We start from the raw sequence: 17,448 nt of genomic DNA on the forward strand, positions 1-17,448 counted from the left end.
TTATATGGGAGCCTGGGTGCGGTGTGATGTTCATTGCGTAACATCTTTGATGCTGCGGGGCACAGTGATGGTATAAGACAAATACAGTTGTACTGTCATGCTCTGTTTGCTCTGTGGTTCTCTGCAGCATGTGCAACATAAGTGGGTACGCACACATCCAAAAGATCTAATCTGCATGTCAGGGACATTTTCTTTTTAACTGGGAAGTAGAATCAAGCCAAATTTGTATTTAATGCACAACAAATGCAGAACATTTTGTCCTCAATAACTAAGCTTTTCACGATAATTCATAATAACCCAGAGTCTGGAAAAATCTCTGTGATCATTTCTCACTGAACCCGACTCACATTTGCGTGTTGGAACTGATGAGGACGAAATATCAACCAACACCCCAAACTCCCATCGACTTGTCTTCTCATCCTTTCATCCTGGAGGCAAATGATGACAGAAGGGTTGTTGTTGTTTTTTTTCTTCTTCTTCTTGGAAGAGACTCCGAGAAATAACATGCAACAAAGACTCCCAGCTGGACGTGAACCTCTGACATTTTAGCTCAATATTATGTCTTTGCATCTGTTAAACGTGAAAGACACAGAAGTTCCCTGTAATTAGTAAAGCAACTAATTACAGGGAACTTGTTGTTGGCAGTGAAGTTAAACTAAGGATGTAAGAAGTGTTTTCCTACAGGGTTCATTGCAATAACTATTAACTTTTCATCCTGGGCTTTCACTTATCTGTCCACATACCTCCTTAACTATTAACTTTCCCATAGAGTAGACTGTATGTAAAGATCAACGACAGGTCTGCACTTCCTCTTACTATCCAGAAATGAAGCCGACATATGCCGAATACGAATGCTGCCATTTTGTGCATTTGGAGCAAGACACTGTACAGTAGCGACAATGTGATGGAGTCACAGTAGCGAGGTCCCACCGATACATGCACTTGACCAATCGTCACAGGCTCAGCTGTCAATTACATCAATTAACTAAATAAAACCAAACTTACCAAGAAACATTTGAACTTGATTAAAGACCAGTGTGATAAGAACGACCTAAAATGATAGAGACCATCTCTGAAAAATTGTATTATGTACGTGTATTTATTTTTTGGTTTGGTCTTTGTCCCATCTGCTAACATGGAGAGGGCAGCATTTTTTACCTATACTGCAGCCAGCCACCAGTTCGCAATGGAGACACTTTGGCTTTTTTATATACAGTCAATGGTTTAGGTCTCTTCCTAAACTAATAAGTGTCCCATCAGCCTCAGCTTTGTAGCCTAGCATGCTAAACTACATGCACTAGATCTGCTGTGCCTAGTTACATCTGTGGACTCTTCAGTAGTTAATTACTAAATCTGATATCGTTCTTGTATTTCTTTTATTTTTACAGAAATATCATCAGTGCTTGGCTGGACTCATCGCTCCACCCTACGGTGTGATGGAGAGTGGTTGTAGTGCAATAAGTAAGTAGCCCTGAGTGGTTTATGTTTGCTTGACATTTAGTCCTAACTAGCACAGCTATCATTAGCTTCATTAAATTTCACACAAGACAGATTTTAGTATACTGAACAAATATTGTCCCAATATTAAATAAAATTTGAACCTAACATGATTTTTAAATCATGCATGCAACTGTAAAATACTTTATATAGTACAGCTAGTCTCAGAAGGCTATGCATTGACTCTGCTCTTGGTTGCACTTGGAGGTTTTTAAAGTTGAGGAACTACAAACTCCTGTTAGTTCACTCTAAGTTAAAGAAACTTGTCATAACACAAACAACACATCAAAGTATAAACAAAGCATTTAGTAAATAATGTTTTTCCTGCATTCCCCAACTGAAGAAACTAAGTTAATAGAGCTGGGTCTATTTGTAATGAATTACACATTTATTTCACAAAATTTTGACTAATTTGATTTGTTGACACAATTTCAGTGTTTACTTTAAACGCTACTAATTTATATTTTGAAAGTCTAACAACGTGTAATTGTTGTTAATGCCAAAAGAATAGAAGTAGAATTTTTGTAATGTTCTTACGTGAGAGATCAGGGTACAGACAAGAAAAAGCTAAATCGAGAATAAAAAAATGTAGTGTTAGGTTTCTGTGCACTTATTCTTGCGTGTAAGACTTTATGAAGATGAAAACCAGCGTTTCCAGTGGATGACTTCATTCTCACTGTCTAACTCAATTACTGTCCGACCCTCCTTTTTTTTTTTTATCTTGTCACATTTTGATAAAGGCTGATGCTTTTATTTTATTTTCTGTTGCAATTTAACTCGAGACTGACTCATCTTTGCTCAGACAGAGCACTTAACAGGCTTCAAAGTCATGTACCATAAAAATGATGAGCGGCAGGGAGCAGTGAGGGGATCCAGAGCCTGATGGTTTTACTGGCAGTGTTTAATGAGTGCAGTTATAGGGAAGGATCATAAACGATGGACAAATATTATATGTTCCAAACAACGATAGCTTTTTAAATAAGTCACATCCGAACCCCTTCTCATCATAAACTTAAATTTATTTAGCGTTTTTAGAAGCATTCAAAAGTAGATTTGTCTGCATCAGTATTCATCACTGTTTTGAGCTTTGGAGCGATACTGTGACCGCAGAGCAACCTACAGTGCAGGGGATGTACAGTATGAACTCTATGCATGAATTCACCTCGACAGAAATCAAGCAGCTGGAGGCTGATGCACTTCCCTGTACAGTGCATCCACAGCAGCTCGGTGGGTTTGTAGTCAAATGAATAACTCACAGAAACACAAGGCTTTTACGGCACCTGTGTCAACAGGTGGATGCTTTTAAAGTCAGCATTGTTTCGCTCACTGTGCTCATGCAGTCAGCACGACTGCACCTGAGCACAAAGCATGAACACAATCATTGGTCAAGACAAGTGTCCAACTGCATCACTCATCTTTCAGCTTTGAAATGTTCAGAGTGAAAGAACTTCTCTTCCCCAGGATATAAAAACATTTCGTTTTGTGAGTCTAATGTTGGGATCTGCTCTCACATGCATTAAACATGCTGCTTCTCAACTGATGTGATTGAAATCATGTGACACTTCAATGAACGGCATAATGTCACATGCACCAGCATGACAGCTTCACAGATGTAATGATGGACAGCTGTGTTAACTTCTCAGTGCAGCAACAAAACATGCACAAATTCAACACGGATCTACAGCAAATTAATACATATACACACATATATTCCAAAAAACTGTGAATAATTTGGAGTGACTGCTCTGTTGACACCGGCACAGATCTTATATTTTACAACTTTTCTAAGATCATTTTCCTTGAAGGACATTGGTTTTTCCCAGCAGTCATGTGGTTAAAATGCACAAAAACACATTTTATGCAACGTGATGGTGAAATATAGAAGAATCTTCAGTGACCAGGAATCACACAAAGCTTTGTCCACAGAGCTGAAGCTGATACAGATACTTTGTTCCTGGACATGTAGCCTCAAGTCTACACATCCGGCCGTGTACCACTTTCTCCACTGATTCTGTGTCTGTTCTGTGGTATCAGCAGTCTGAGAGGCACTGCTAAGAATAGCTGCGTTTTTTTTCCTCTCCCTGCAGATACAGTTGTGACTGAGCAACCTTGACTGAATATACTATGCTATTGGTCCTGGAGGGAGGGGATCAGCACAGTGCAGCAGGCTTAGGGCTCTGAATACTGAGAAATCACCACACCCCTCTGACAAACGCCCTCAGTATAAACACTAACAAAACTATTTCTCTACTGGTTGGTAAAATTGAATGAACCCCATGTTAAGCAATAGAGTCTAATATACATTTGAATTAATGATAAATCTAAGTCACATCTCCTGTTTCTTTCAGAACAGTTCAGACCACATTTGTAACTAGTTTCCAGTTTTCACCTAAAGGAATGCACATGAAAGCCCAAATTATTTTTTATTCTGAGAGAATAACTGAAAACGTATTGACTGAGGAGGCAGACATGAGAAAAAAAGTGAATAAATACACATAAATTACTGATAAAGTTATGTTGGTGAAGCAAAAAACACTAGTGGACTGTAGGCTCACATGATGACATCCAAACCACAGAAATAATATCTTCAAACAGTGGCTCTATAGATGAACCTGATTGTTTTAAACAGAAATGTCCGAAGATGGCACCATTAAAAAGCACAATATAAATATCGTTAAATACTTTTATGCCCTTCAATGACACTGACCAGGATATACAATACTAGTTGTTTTATTGTTAAAGTTTGATGTGATGTTTGGAGCCTACTGAACTTTATTTTACACAGCAAACCTGTGAGGCAGCTACAGTGATGCAAAATGGAAATAACGTCAGGTGGCATATAATAAGGATGAAAGATTCAGAATTTTGCTCAAGCTTCAAACATGGACAGATGCAAATCACATTTTTGTGGCCATAGCAACGTCCCCAGCTTTAATACTGTGCTGAGGAATTTATGTGTATATTTAATGTTTCGATTAAGTCACTCAAATGTGAACATAAGGGCTTTACTGAGAGAAACTGGGACAAACGTCTGTATGTGTTTTTTAACCCTGTGGACTTGTAAAGTCTGGTGATTGTATTTTTATTTTTCTATTCTGTTGTCTTTTATTGCTTTATTTTTTTTCGTTTTATATTTTACATTTTATATATTTGATATATATTGATATTATTTTCTGTATTTTATTTATCATAATTATATTGTTATATTAGTATAGTTAAACTAACTTAATGTATTCTGCATTTATTTCGATGCTCTAAAGCCACAATAAAAATATGTGTTTACATGTACAGTAAAACAGGGGTTTTCAAAGATTAATTTGTCTTTTCATGGTATAGATGCAGCCTCTTGTTTGCTGGAGGAAACTTTACTTGTTGGTATGAGCTGATAAAGCAGAGTGAAGCACGGGACCCTTGCGGGACCAACACTTTAATAGGGTTAAATAGAGGAGGATTGAGCAAAAATGGGACAAGCTCAAGGTCTTAACTCCCTTTTCATTGATCCTCATGTTCTTCCTCTATTTACTTTACAGTGTATTGTAATATATGCTCTGTTCTTCTCATACAGGAATGCCGGACAAAGAGAACATCAGCAACAACTCATTTGTTCCAGGATCCAAACACCAGAATAAGGTAATTTCTTTGACACTTTGCAAGCTAACACATGTGAATTATTTAGTATAACACTAACTGTAATGGGGCATGTTATGAAAGACAGAGAAGGGCTGGGGGGTGTTGGGACAGAGCTGTTGTCACGGCCTTGTTCCCGTCTAGCAGAGTGTCATTGTACATTTTGGCAGCCTTAGTTACGGCTAATATTTTGGGTTGGAAATCAGCGAGGAATGTGAAGTTTGTTTAAAGTCTAAATATAAATAAGTTGACAGGAGCTCTTGTCTCCATCCTGTACAGTTCCTGTCCCACCTTTCTCCTGTTGTCGTTTCCTGGCCACTGGGACGATAACGTGACACCGCAGTAGATATATGGTGCCCTGTGCTTTGTTCCTATACCCAAGGAACAACACAGCGACAAGATTTTGCAGTTATATAAAAAGTGGATTCCATAACATATTTTTCTCTTATGTAACAAACAAAACACTGCTTTAACGTGCAGTATATAAATAATAAGTATAAAAGCTGAGTGGACTAATTCTCTTGTTAATAAAAGATGAGCTTTAAAGCCGTCACATAAATGCATGAGTTAACGCTGCTCTCTGGAGCATGCACAATGCACTTTAAATGTCACAACCCCGCAGCCCACCCCCACCAATGGTCCCAGTGGAGAAAGAGAAACACTTACGACACAATATCTATGTCCCATTTGAGCAATTGAAGGCAACCGTGTGGGAACACACTATTATTTGAACTCAGAAGCAATATAGAAAGCCATAAGTTCAATTAAAATTGACAGCTAACAAACACATAATGTCGACTGTGAGTCATACAGGAGCGGTGGAAAAGGCGTCCAGCGGTCTGCCGCGAGAGGAAAATCACCCGTTATTTAACTAGACTGGTTTGACTTGTTGTTGCTGTTGTTGTCCTGGTGCCTGTTATTGCCAATTACTGGACTGTTGTGTTCCGCGACAACAAACCTTTAATTTCACCCCGTTTTTCTGTAACGTTTAATTTTCTGCCACCGGAGGAGCCTCACCTCCCCTCTCATCCATGATGTCTTTTCTTTGCAGTTCCACTTATTTTTTTGTTTCATTTTATTTTTTGCAGAAGTCATTCATTGAAAGCGCAGCCAAACCCAATCCTAAATGCATTTCTCAGGTAGTAAACTCACCTTCTGTAATGTAGGGCTCAGCTATCACCTGTTACTCAGTTGGACTCTATTGTGCTGTGATTTGACTTTTGTCTTTGATTTGACTTTAATTCTATCACCTATAGGTTCCCTCAGAGAAGATCTTGCGGGCTGGGAAGATTCTCCGTAACGCCATCCTCTCCAGGGCGCCGCACATGATTAGAGACAGGAAGTACCACCTGAAAACATATAGGTTGGTTGACATTTTTAAACATTTTATCAAGAAATAGTTTGTCAGTAAGCTAGCATTAGCTTGAAAACAAAATAAAGATACTAACACGATAAAATAAGTATCATCATTTATTGTAATCCTCACATCAACTTCATGTGTCAGTTCTGTATTTACAGCTTGTTGTGCTGCCCCCAAGTGGCAAAAAATCAATTAACGTGTAAAGGATCTGTGTGGTGCAAACCGTAGACTGTATATAAAGATGGACATAACTGCTGCCCAATAGTGAAGCCAAAGCATCTTGATCGCCCTCTGGTGGCTGGCTGCATCATAAACTCCACCTCCTCCTTGCTAGCATATGGGACATTGACCAAACTAAAGATTACACGTCAATTACATTTTTCTCAAAGATGGTTTCTGTCATTTTCGTTAGTTCTTATCACACTGACATTTGTTCAAAAGGGTGAAACGTCATGATTGACAGTTGACTCGCAATTGGTCCTGTGTGTGTATTGGTGGGACCTCGATGCCGTGGCTCCATCCCACGATCGTTACTGTGCTGACTCCAAATGCACAAGATAGCAGCGCTTGTATCTGGGATATTTTGGCTTCATATCTGGATAGTGGGAGGAAGTGGAGACATGACGTCCATCTTTATCTACAGTCTATGGTGGAAAATGAAAAACTTATATGCCTTCGTTACATTCTATGGGTTCTGTGGAAAATTGGAAAGTGTGTAACTTTATCATAAGCAGGCTTATGTCGGTTACTTTTAATTTTAATACAACAGATAGACAAAGCTACTCAATAATAGATAATTAACTAATATTACACAATAGGCGTGTTGCATAATTTCTCGGCCTTATGTCAAATCTAATATTGACTTGTGTCTTTGCCAGGCAGTGCTGTGTGGGGACAGAGTTGGTCGACTGGCAAATGCAGCAGAGCTCGTGCGTCCACTCTCGTATCCAGGCTGTGGGCATGTGGCAGGTGCTGCTGGAAGAAGGTGTTCTCAACCACGGTGAGACTCTGCGTGACGCGTGTGTCTGCACACATGTGAGTGAGCAACAGAGCTTTTAAATTTAGGCCCCGCGCTGTCTGTGTTGTGTTGTGTTGACGCAGTGGACCAGGAGCTGATCTTCCAGGACAAGTACCTCTTCTACCGCTTCCTGGACGATGAACAGGAGGATGCCCCCCTGCCCAGCGAGGAGGAGAGGCAGGAAAGCCAGGAGGAGCTGCAGGACACCCTGCTCCTCCTCTCGCAGATCGGACCTGACGCCCACATGAGGATGATTCTGAGGAAACAGTACGGCTTTAAATATCTGAAGTAATATTTAATGAAGTGCAACAGTATAAAGGAATAATTTCCTTTACGTGATTCCTGTTTTACAGTCCATCTGAAAGAACAGCAGATGATTTGGAGATCATTTATGAGGAGCTGCTCCATATCAAGGCCTTATCTCATCTATCCACCACTGTGAGTAGAAATTCTCCATCAGTGAGTTTGTCAGTTTCAACTGTTTCTCTCTCCTGTGGCGATAAAAACACGTGCTCAACCTCTCAGATATTTAGAATCAGAGCAGGGACAGTGAGAGAAAAGATGCAAAGATGCAAAGATGCAAACACACACGCCCGTATGTATCTCATCTCACTCCAGATCATCACTTACAGCAGTGGTGGATCTAGGATTTTCTTAATCAGGGGACATAAAGGGGCCAAAACTTATACAAAGGGGACAATTGTACGTCCAATTCCCATTCCTGATTGAGTAATTTAAGTTCATTCCTTGTTTATTTTTAGCTCTATAGCTTTGAGCGAAGCCACACATCGATAAATATATTTTGAAAAACATCTTTGTTCAAGCACATTGTGTATTTCAAAAAAGATTTGAAAATTCTGAACAGAATGTACTATTTATTGTTAGTATTGTTAATAACTGACTAGTTTATGTATAAAAATCAGATTTCAGTTGGGGTCAGTGCCCCCCTGGCCCCACCCACAGATCCTCCCCTGACTATATGATGTTTGGATACATGTTCTACAGGTAATATTATTAGTTTGTGCTGCTATTGAGATTCATGGACACTGTAAAACACGTAATGTGAGAACATCTGTAAACTGCATATTCTTTTAATGGATAATAACCTTCATGTTTTACACCAGTGAGGGATTTGACTTGCAGGAAAGTAGAGTGATATTTTTGGCTGCTCCCCGTGGCACCGCTAAGTAAAAGGAAAGTGTTTTAAAATTGAGCTCCCTCATTATAAATCTGCACAGGTGAAAAGAGAGCTGGCAGGAGTACTGATCTTCGAGTCTCATGCGAAATCAGGAACAGTGTGTGAGTGTTTTGATAAAACTGATGTGATTGATTTATTCATAACTGCATTACATAAATACAACAAATCCCAGATTAGACACTATCAGTCTTTCTCTCTGATATGATTTGTTCTCTCTCCCAGTGTTCAATCAAGGGGAGGAGGGCACGTCATGGTACATTATTCTGAAGGGCTCAGTCAATGTCGTCATATATGGAAAAGTAGGTATTTTGTTCAAATCGGATACAAATGTGAAAAGCATGAAGATACTGATGTGTGATCTGTGGGGTGCTGTGCTCCTCAGGGTGTCGTCTGCACGCTTCATGAGGGGGACGACTTTGGGAAGCTGGCTCTAGTCAACGACTCCCCCCGTGCTGCGTCCATTGTCCTGCGAGAGGACAACTGTCACTTCCTGAGAGTAGACAAGGAGGACTTCAACAGGATATTGAGGGTGAGTTTCTGTGTCTACTGATGTCATTACAGCAACTGTAAAAAAACAACAACACACTAATGCCCTCTGTTGGCGAAGACTCAGCAGAGCAGCTATAAGTGCATCCTTAGAGAGAGAGAGAGAGAGAGAGAGAGAGAGAGAGAGAGAGAGAGAGAGAGAGCACACCAGCCCTCTGCAGCCATTAGCTCATGCCATTAAATGTGGAATATGGTGACTCATGTAGCTCCAAGCTAGAGATAACACACAGATTTGGGGTTTAATCCGCTGTAGGGGCAAAACTTTGTTATGTGACAAACTTCCATCTGGGAACTCATAAATGCTGAGCTTGAGCTGGAGCAGCTTTGCTTCTTACAGTTTAACATAGTGAATAGACATCATATCCTGTACGATGCTCCAGCAGGTCAGATTGTAAAGAAACCGAACACCGAAAAAGAAACTATTACAAGTTGAATAAAATGATCAAATCAAATAATAATCAATATTTTGAATGATTTGTTGATGTTGTGTTGGATATGATGACATCACTGCTTTTTAATCACCATTTTTCAAAATCCGCAATGTAACTTTAAAGTGATAAACTGATTATTGCCAAAACGTTGTGATCTATATTCCAACTATTTATTAGAGCTAGATACAATTTAGACTCAGTAAAATAATCTAAACATTCATTGTACATTGTAAACATTCAACATGTCACCAAAATTTGGCCTGACATGGTTTCCATGGTGGTTTCTATGGAAACATTAGGATCTCCATCTCCAGTTCATTGTGAGAAAAAATTAAGTTTATTCATCCCTAGTTTAAAAAATGTCACAATTCTTATGAGGTAAAAGAAGCACATCATACTAGAAACAAAACATCCAATTAGTGGGTGTTTTAAACTAAACAGACTTGAATTGCAGTTGTTTCCTTATTATATGTTTCTCAGTCTGTATCATGAGTCAAAACAATGCAGTCCATTACAGTGTGAGGAGCTTTGTGTAAACCTGGGGTCAGTGTGGTTGTGTGTTGACTCTGCACTGGATAAACCATCTCCTCCACTCTGCTCTGTGGCCGGGGCCCGGTGTTAATGACACTGTCTCTGCAGTGGGGACCATTAATACTGGTTCTGGTTCAGAGAGCAGAGTCAAACCTCACTGCAAGTACCAGATGATTGTGTGATGGTGTAAACACTGTGCCCAGTTTATGACGCTTCATTTTCACTCAGCTGTGGAGGAGACAGCATCTTATGCACAGGATCAGACAGAACTGACAAAACAACCTTCAGTGTATTCTACATAATCATGGGTCTTTACATTAAAATGCTTAATATCTATGTACTTTATTTATTGTGTGTGTGAAGGACGTGGAGGCCAACACGGTGCGTCTGAAGGAGCACGGTCAGGATGTTCTGGTGTTGGAGAAGAGTCTCAGCAGCAGTCAAAGCTCCGTCCATGGAGCCTCGTCCTCCCATTACAAGTAAATGTACCCTCCACTGCACTTCACACATTACTGAAGAAACAGCGCCCTCTGCAGCCACACATGGTGACTCATTCTGTTGGGCTGTGTGTCTGAGCGATAAACTGGTTTTCATGTAGAGAACAAACAAAGCCTATACATTCCTCATGATTCACGGCTTCCTGAACCAGAAAAGCTGCCGCTGCAACAAATGCACCAAACTCTGTTTCGAATTTTTGAAAATTTAAATTTCTTCGCTGAATATTGGAGATAAACACAGATTTTTAATGAGTCTTTTTGACTGATCTACAGTTCAGCTTTACTCATGAACTTTCTGATCATTAAAGCTATGACCATCAGTCAGTTCTACACTTCTCACAGGAGATTGTACCCACTCACCGAAGTTACAAAGAGCAAGAACAGACGTGTGGGAATGAAAGAGGAAACATTCTCCTGATTCCAAGTCAGTGAACCATCAAACTTTTGAAGCTGCTATTTAAGGTTTAAAAAAAAGTTGCATACTTCAACAACTTCAACAGCTGTTCTGAGTCAGAAAACAAATAAACTGCAGGTGACCTTTTTTAAGTATTCTATATTTTTCTCATTGCCAACATGAAAAGACTACAGTCAACAATACATTAGGCTGTCTTCCAATACTTTCTACAGCTCATCTTTGACTAAATCCTATTTTTTCCTACTGAAGACTTAAATCTTTAATAATTTGGTCACAAAGGGTCTAGGAAAAATCTTGACTGGTCACTAATGGTGACAAGGGGACCTTTAATATCCAGACCCTGAGACTTTGGAACTCCCTGCCTGGAGTTCTCAGGCTGGCCACCTCAGCCTCTTCTCAAGACTCACTTTTATCCTATGTCTTATTTTTAACTGTTGGTGTTTGTCCTTCATTTTAAATGATCTTATCTTGCTTAGTAAGTTAAAATTGAAAATTTTGATTCTTGAAATTCAGTTTTATTGTAAAGCACTTTGTAACTCTTTTTAGAAGTTTTCCTATTACAGCTAGTTCTGTAGTTCGTAGCAAACTTTACTCAGATTAGAAAATGCATTCATAGATGGTTGGTTTTCGTCTTCTCGTTACATGTGTTGCCAATGAGAAAAAAACAAAAATATCGCCCAACCTTCTCCTTGAAGATGCTGTAATTTCCCTGGAGAATATTGAATTATATCTGTCAAAAGAAAATGCCTCCCGACCACACAGGCTGCACGAGCACATCCTGTGCACTGCAGCCGACAAGTGTTTTCTTGACAGAGGCGTCTGTCACTGCACCACAGTCACAGTAATATAAGGAGACACATTAATGGTAATGATGAACTGGAGCTCTTACGGGTAAGAAAGGGACCTGGCAAGTCACGACTGACTCATTCGGGGTCGCCCTCTAATCAGCTGCTCTCCTCACACATGAGAGTCCACGCTCTCCCCCGTGAGTGGGGGGGGGACACAGTGTTGCTTGTGTGGCTGCCATCAAGTAATATTGTCGCTGGATTGTTTTCATTCTCCTTCACAGCGAAGATCCCCATGTATATATATAAAAAAAATTTCTTTTGGGGCTTCACTGATAGTACTTAGCCCAGACTCCTCTTAATCTGTAGCCAAGAACTCTGTGATTGTAAATAGGATTGTTATCAAATGAAGCAATCACACACACACATGCAAGTTCAAGCGTAACACAAATCGGATCGAGGGCCCCAGTTGTGTCATTAAGCCTCGAGAGCCGGTGTTTCTTGATTAGTGAAGGGTGTGTTTCACTCTGTCCAGATACAGGGTGATGTCGGGGACACCGGAGAAGATTTTGGAGCACCTCCTTGAAATGATGCGATTGGATTCCCAGTTCACGGAGTCAGGTAAAACAGCTCAGCATGAAACATTCACTGTGGCGGATTAGAGCCCTTTAAATATAATCTGTCACAATGATGATCATTTACTCTGAGGGGTTTTCTTCCATGCAGCATGTTCATTCTCTGCTCTGTCCTCCGCTCCCGCTCTGCACTGACCCGCTTGTTCTCATCTATAATTAGCCACACATCACAGAGCTGATCTAATTACTCTCGCTTGTGTGGGTACATATGGTTTTCATTTGCCTGTCAGAGGTGACAGGGACCGTTTGATCTGCTCTTACATCGCAGGTGTGTGACGCGAGCTCCTTTGTTTTTTCTGTCACAGATTCAGCCCTGGACGACTTTGCGCTCATGCACTGCGTCTTCATTCCAAACAGCCAACTGTGTCCCGTGTTGATGGCCCAATATCCTTTGCTACCCTAATGTTCTTTTCCGGTGCTGATGAACTGACACGAGAACAAGAACATAAACGTGCTGCTCTGCTGTATAGTTACATGGTTTTGATCTTTGACTGCGGTGCACCTACCATGCCCAGGCCCTGCAGGGCTCTGAGCAGGAGAAGCTGGATTACACACTGAACAACAAGCGCAGGGTGATTCGCCTGGTGATGCAGTGGGCAGCTGTGCATGGAGATCAGCTGCAGGAGGAGGACCTGTCAGTGGCCTTCCTACAGGTCGGCCTCTAGATATGAATGCTGATTTAACCCCTGAACACAATAAAATCAATGGGAATACACTTTGATTATCAATGTAAAGTAAATGAAAGTTTTTTTTGAAATATAAATTGTACAATAACAATAGTTATAACTCAGAACATACTTAGTCTTTATTTTGTGACCTTTATTTTGAAAAATCCAGTATATATAATTTAAAAAAATATATATATATATATATTATGAGCTACAGGTGTCACTTGTAGAGATGTGCTTCCTATTGCTTTGGTTTGAAGACTTAGAATAAGAGTTTCTGTTATTAAATGTTTACAACATTTTGTGATGTATGCACAGTTGTTACCGTTGTTAATCTAATCTATACTTTCTATGAAGTGCACTTTCATGTTTGTTTTGCAGGAGTTTTTGGTGTCTGTGTCTGATGATGCCAAAGGGATTCCAGCCCTCAGAGATCAGCTCACACAGCTGGAGAGAATAGTAAAGCACAAGTAAGTTAGTGTCTCAGTGGGAAAGAAATAAAGATCTGTCATTCAAAAGTGCTTATATTCATAATATAGACAAGTCACTTTAACGGTTTGACTTTGGCTTTTTTTTTTCATGTTGTAGCACTGAAGCCAGAGTCTCACAGAAAAAGGTAAAACTGACTCATTCATTTTCAAATTAAAGGTCTAATTTGTTATATTGTGACTACTTGTCGACCTAAACGTGTTAAATTTGGTCACAGCACAACGTCCTCCTGCGACACTTCAGCATGGGCAATGAGAAGCTTCAGAAGCGTCAGCCCATTAGGAGTCATGATGAAAGTGAGTAAAGGATGCGTCTCCACCCACAGACTGTTCAGGCCTTTTCTATTATATAACATTGTCTTTACCTCAGCTGGTCTTCATGAGACACTTTTGATGGAGTGGGTGGTGTTTTTGTTCATTTTGAAGCAGCAGCAGAAAAAGGACAATGGACGTTTTCAGCTCAATGTGAACATCCTCGACTTTCACTCTGATTGAATCGTTGCTTTTCCATTGGTCCTTCTAATCAACTCTAAATGAATTAATATCTGATACTTGAAACATAAGTGATTAATCTATTTAAAAATCGGACCTTGTATTGACTGCCACCATATGGTACCAAGTCAAGGGTTTTGGCAGAAAGGATTTCCTTGTTTGATGTGGATTTTCTTGATGAATAACGAGTCATTGTTGTCTTTACCCGCTTTTATGGGGATTTCTGTTTTCATAACCTGAGCTAAAGACAGTTTTTGTTGTAGGAAGTGATTTCTAACCTCTTTTCTATATTATACCTTTACATAAAGCAAAGTGTATTGTTTGATTTGGAGAACTATATCAAGGATTTGACAAGAAAAGTAAAGATTAGAGAAAAATCTGAAAGATAAAAATCATCCTGTGATGCCTCAGATTTATTTTGTGATTGCCAGGTTGTCAAATTTTTGAATATTAATCCAAAAAGTACTGCTTCTTAATTGCTCTGATTCATTTCTCCAGTTCTGTTCAAAGTCTACTGCTGCGATCATACCTACATCACAATCCGGGTCCCTGTCGCCACCTCAGTCAGGGAGGTCATCGGTGCTGTGGCCGACAAGCTGGGGTCAGCGGAGGACCTGGTCCTGGTCAACCTCAGTTCGGCAGGAGGTGAGAGCAGCGGCAGCTACGTGTTAACCAAGTCGACGGAGCGAGCATGGTGTTGTAATACTAATTAATCCCCCGGCTGATTTAGTGAGAAACGAGGTGCGTTTCGCAGCGAGTTTGCTGACTGTGACAGGAGGTGCCAAAACAAAACGCCCTTTAAAGCAGCTCGAGAGAAAAAAAAAAACCTGAGCTCAGTTTTTTCATGACATTTAGCACGAGGCTGTTGGTGCTGGCTGCTCCTCACTGCAGTCATGTTCCTTTGTCTCTGCCAGGGATGTCGAATGCAGCTCCTACTTGTCCACACTTGACTCGTGCTCTCTGCAAGTCAAAACAAAAACACAGCAGGGGCAAGGAAATTAAATGGTTTAAATATCTTTCACATGAGAAAACATTTCCATGAGAGAGTTCTTAAAAGCCCGATGGTGCAATGTTATAATTTAATGGAACATGGTGTTGCAGCGTGCACCGTATGCTGTTGACTCATTAGCAGGATGCTGCCATGAAACTGTGAAACTGAGGCTTTTTAATCAATTGAACCACTTTGTGCCAGAAAAGAAAAATCAAGGAGAAGTCTGGCACCACCAAAGTCACTCGTCTTCACTGGGAACCATGAATGTTTGTACAAAATATCATGGTGATCCATGAAATAGTTGTTGAGATCATAGGTGCTGCTCCACTGGGTGCTCTGAACCGTTGTCTGCCCGACCCTGAAATATAAAACTATAAAATAACAACCCAAACATCTACTAAATATTAAAAAATGCATTAGTTCTCACTAACCATTGTCATTACTTTTTTATAATCGTAGATTGGATCATCCAGAGCGACACTGTGATTGGTGGTTATGGTCTAAAGCAGGTGACTGACAGCAAAATAACCAATCACAGACACGTGGTCCCACCAGTTGATCCAATCTAGCAACAACTGGGATGTTTGACATACTGGTGAATTTAGCCTGGACTGTATGCTGGTACACATAGAATCCCCTTATGGTTACGATTTCATTTTATACTTGGATTTTAATGATACATTTAAAGGAAATGCAGGGCAAAATTTCCCATAAAATGACCCTTAAAAGTCTGAATCTGTTCGTAACCTGTGTGTCTCATGTTTTCATGTGACAGAGAAAGCGATCTTCAAGCCGAAAGATGTGTCAGTCTTCTCCACTCTCAGCGTAAATGGACGTCTGTTTGCCTGCAGACGGGACCAGTTGGATTCTTTAGTGAGTTAACTAAAATGGAAATGTGTTAATTCTTGAATTGAATTGTAATGTTTATTCTTGTGAGCAGCCAAAGTGATTTTGTGTCATTTTGTTGACTTCTGTTCAACATTTGATATATTTTTTCCATGACAATATGTTTCCTTTTAGATTTGATATATTTCAGATTTTGTTAATTTATTCGAATTTTAAACACAGTAAATTACTTGATAATCAATTATAAGACAGTGTTTTCTATTTTTTCCAGACCCCTATACCTGAGCAGGAGGGCCCATCGACAGGGTCACAGTCCGGCTTTGAGTTGATGAGCTCTAAGGATGTGGCTTATCATGTGACCTCGTATGACTGGGAGCTCTTCCACTGTGTGCATGAGGTATAACGGAGAGACCATGTACCTTTAGCACATCTGATTCATTGTAGGGTGTCTCCCACGAGGTTCACAGCATTGCAGACCTGTTTTATTTAGTTAATCTGCTTTTTTATTCACCAGAAGAATAACAGAAGAATAATTGTGTGCATCTCACAGCTCGAGCTCCTCTTCCACACCTTCGGGAGGCAAAATGTGAAGAAAACCACCGTGAACCTGGATCTGTTCCTGAGGAGGTTTAATGAGATTCAGTTCTGGGTGATCTCAGAGATGTGTCTGTGTTCTCAGCTCAGTAAGCGCGTTCAGCTTCTCAAGAAGTTCATCAAGATCGCTGCGCAGTGAGTTGTTCATTCTTTAACTAAATTTAATTTATGTTGAATGCAGTTTATGCTTATTCGCTCCACTATCTTATCTTTTCATGTTTCCTGTCAAAGCTGTAAGGAGTACAGGAACCTGAACGCCTTCTTTGCCGTCATTATGGGCCTGAGTAACCCTGCAGTGAGCCGGCTCAGTCAGACCTGGGAGGTGGGTGTACAGATTTGTGCTTGTGTCTCTTCAAAATGACTAAAATCTTAATATCTGCTGTCGTATGTGTTCACAGAAACTTCCCAACAAATTCAAGAAGTTTTACTGTGAATTTGAAAACTTGATGGTAAGCGAAAAATAACTTATTCAAACTTTTTTTTTTACTTCAAAGTGTGTTGATCTTCTTGTTTTTGTCTGAGCAAACACTGAATAAAAAAGTCACGAGGATTATTGCACCGTCAGCTGCTCCCTGTGGGTTTATAGCAGTGTCACCCTTGGCCACGTCTGTGATGGATCTGTTTATCGCAGCGACGGCAGATCTCACAACAGTGTGACTGTTTCCACAGGACCCGTCCAGGAACCACCGAGCATACCGACTGACAGTCGCCAAGCTGGAGCCTCCCATCATTCCCTTCATGCCACTGCTGATCAAAGGTTAGAGCCGTTTATTATATGACTGTTTATTGTAACATCAGTTTGACCAGTGCATCACAATAGTTTTTGTTG

General features: G+C 40.2%; 1 protein-coding gene across 3 annotated transcripts in view; it reads left to right on the plus strand.

Annotated features, from left to right (window-relative positions):
• rapgef4 (Rap guanine nucleotide exchange factor (GEF) 4) overlaps positions 1–17,448 on the plus strand; it is a 33,404-nt gene that overhangs the window by 14,754 nt on the left and 1,202 nt on the right. For all 3 annotated transcript variants that reach the window (XM_034575277.1, XM_034575278.1, XM_034575279.1), the window contains 24 exons: positions 1,389–1,461; positions 5,063–5,127; positions 6,213–6,263; positions 6,381–6,487; positions 7,363–7,484; positions 7,586–7,769; positions 7,856–7,940; positions 8,741–8,801; positions 8,923–8,999; positions 9,083–9,229; positions 10,572–10,687; positions 12,441–12,526; positions 12,846–12,924; positions 13,043–13,193; positions 13,590–13,678; positions 13,797–13,824; positions 13,915–13,993; positions 14,687–14,833; positions 15,955–16,052; positions 16,297–16,422; positions 16,576–16,754; positions 16,851–16,941; positions 17,018–17,068; positions 17,289–17,376. In XM_034575277.1, the coding sequence (XP_034431168.1) occupies positions 1,389–1,461; positions 5,063–5,127; positions 6,213–6,263; positions 6,381–6,487; positions 7,363–7,484; positions 7,586–7,769; positions 7,856–7,940; positions 8,741–8,801; positions 8,923–8,999; positions 9,083–9,229; positions 10,572–10,687; positions 12,441–12,526; positions 12,846–12,924; positions 13,043–13,193; positions 13,590–13,678; positions 13,797–13,824; positions 13,915–13,993; positions 14,687–14,833; positions 15,955–16,052; positions 16,297–16,422; positions 16,576–16,754; positions 16,851–16,941; positions 17,018–17,068; positions 17,289–17,376 (2,380 nt within the window). The remainder of the gene's footprint in view (positions 1–1,388; positions 1,462–5,062; positions 5,128–6,212; positions 6,264–6,380; positions 6,488–7,362; positions 7,485–7,585; positions 7,770–7,855; positions 7,941–8,740; positions 8,802–8,922; positions 9,000–9,082; positions 9,230–10,571; positions 10,688–12,440; positions 12,527–12,845; positions 12,925–13,042; positions 13,194–13,589; positions 13,679–13,796; positions 13,825–13,914; positions 13,994–14,686; positions 14,834–15,954; positions 16,053–16,296; positions 16,423–16,575; positions 16,755–16,850; positions 16,942–17,017; positions 17,069–17,288; positions 17,377–17,448) is intronic.

This window comes from Hippoglossus hippoglossus, chromosome 21, assembly GCF_009819705.1.
Source record: "Hippoglossus hippoglossus isolate fHipHip1 chromosome 21, fHipHip1.pri, whole genome shotgun sequence".
NCBI classification, from domain to species: domain Eukaryota; kingdom Metazoa; phylum Chordata; class Actinopteri; order Pleuronectiformes; family Pleuronectidae; genus Hippoglossus; species Hippoglossus hippoglossus.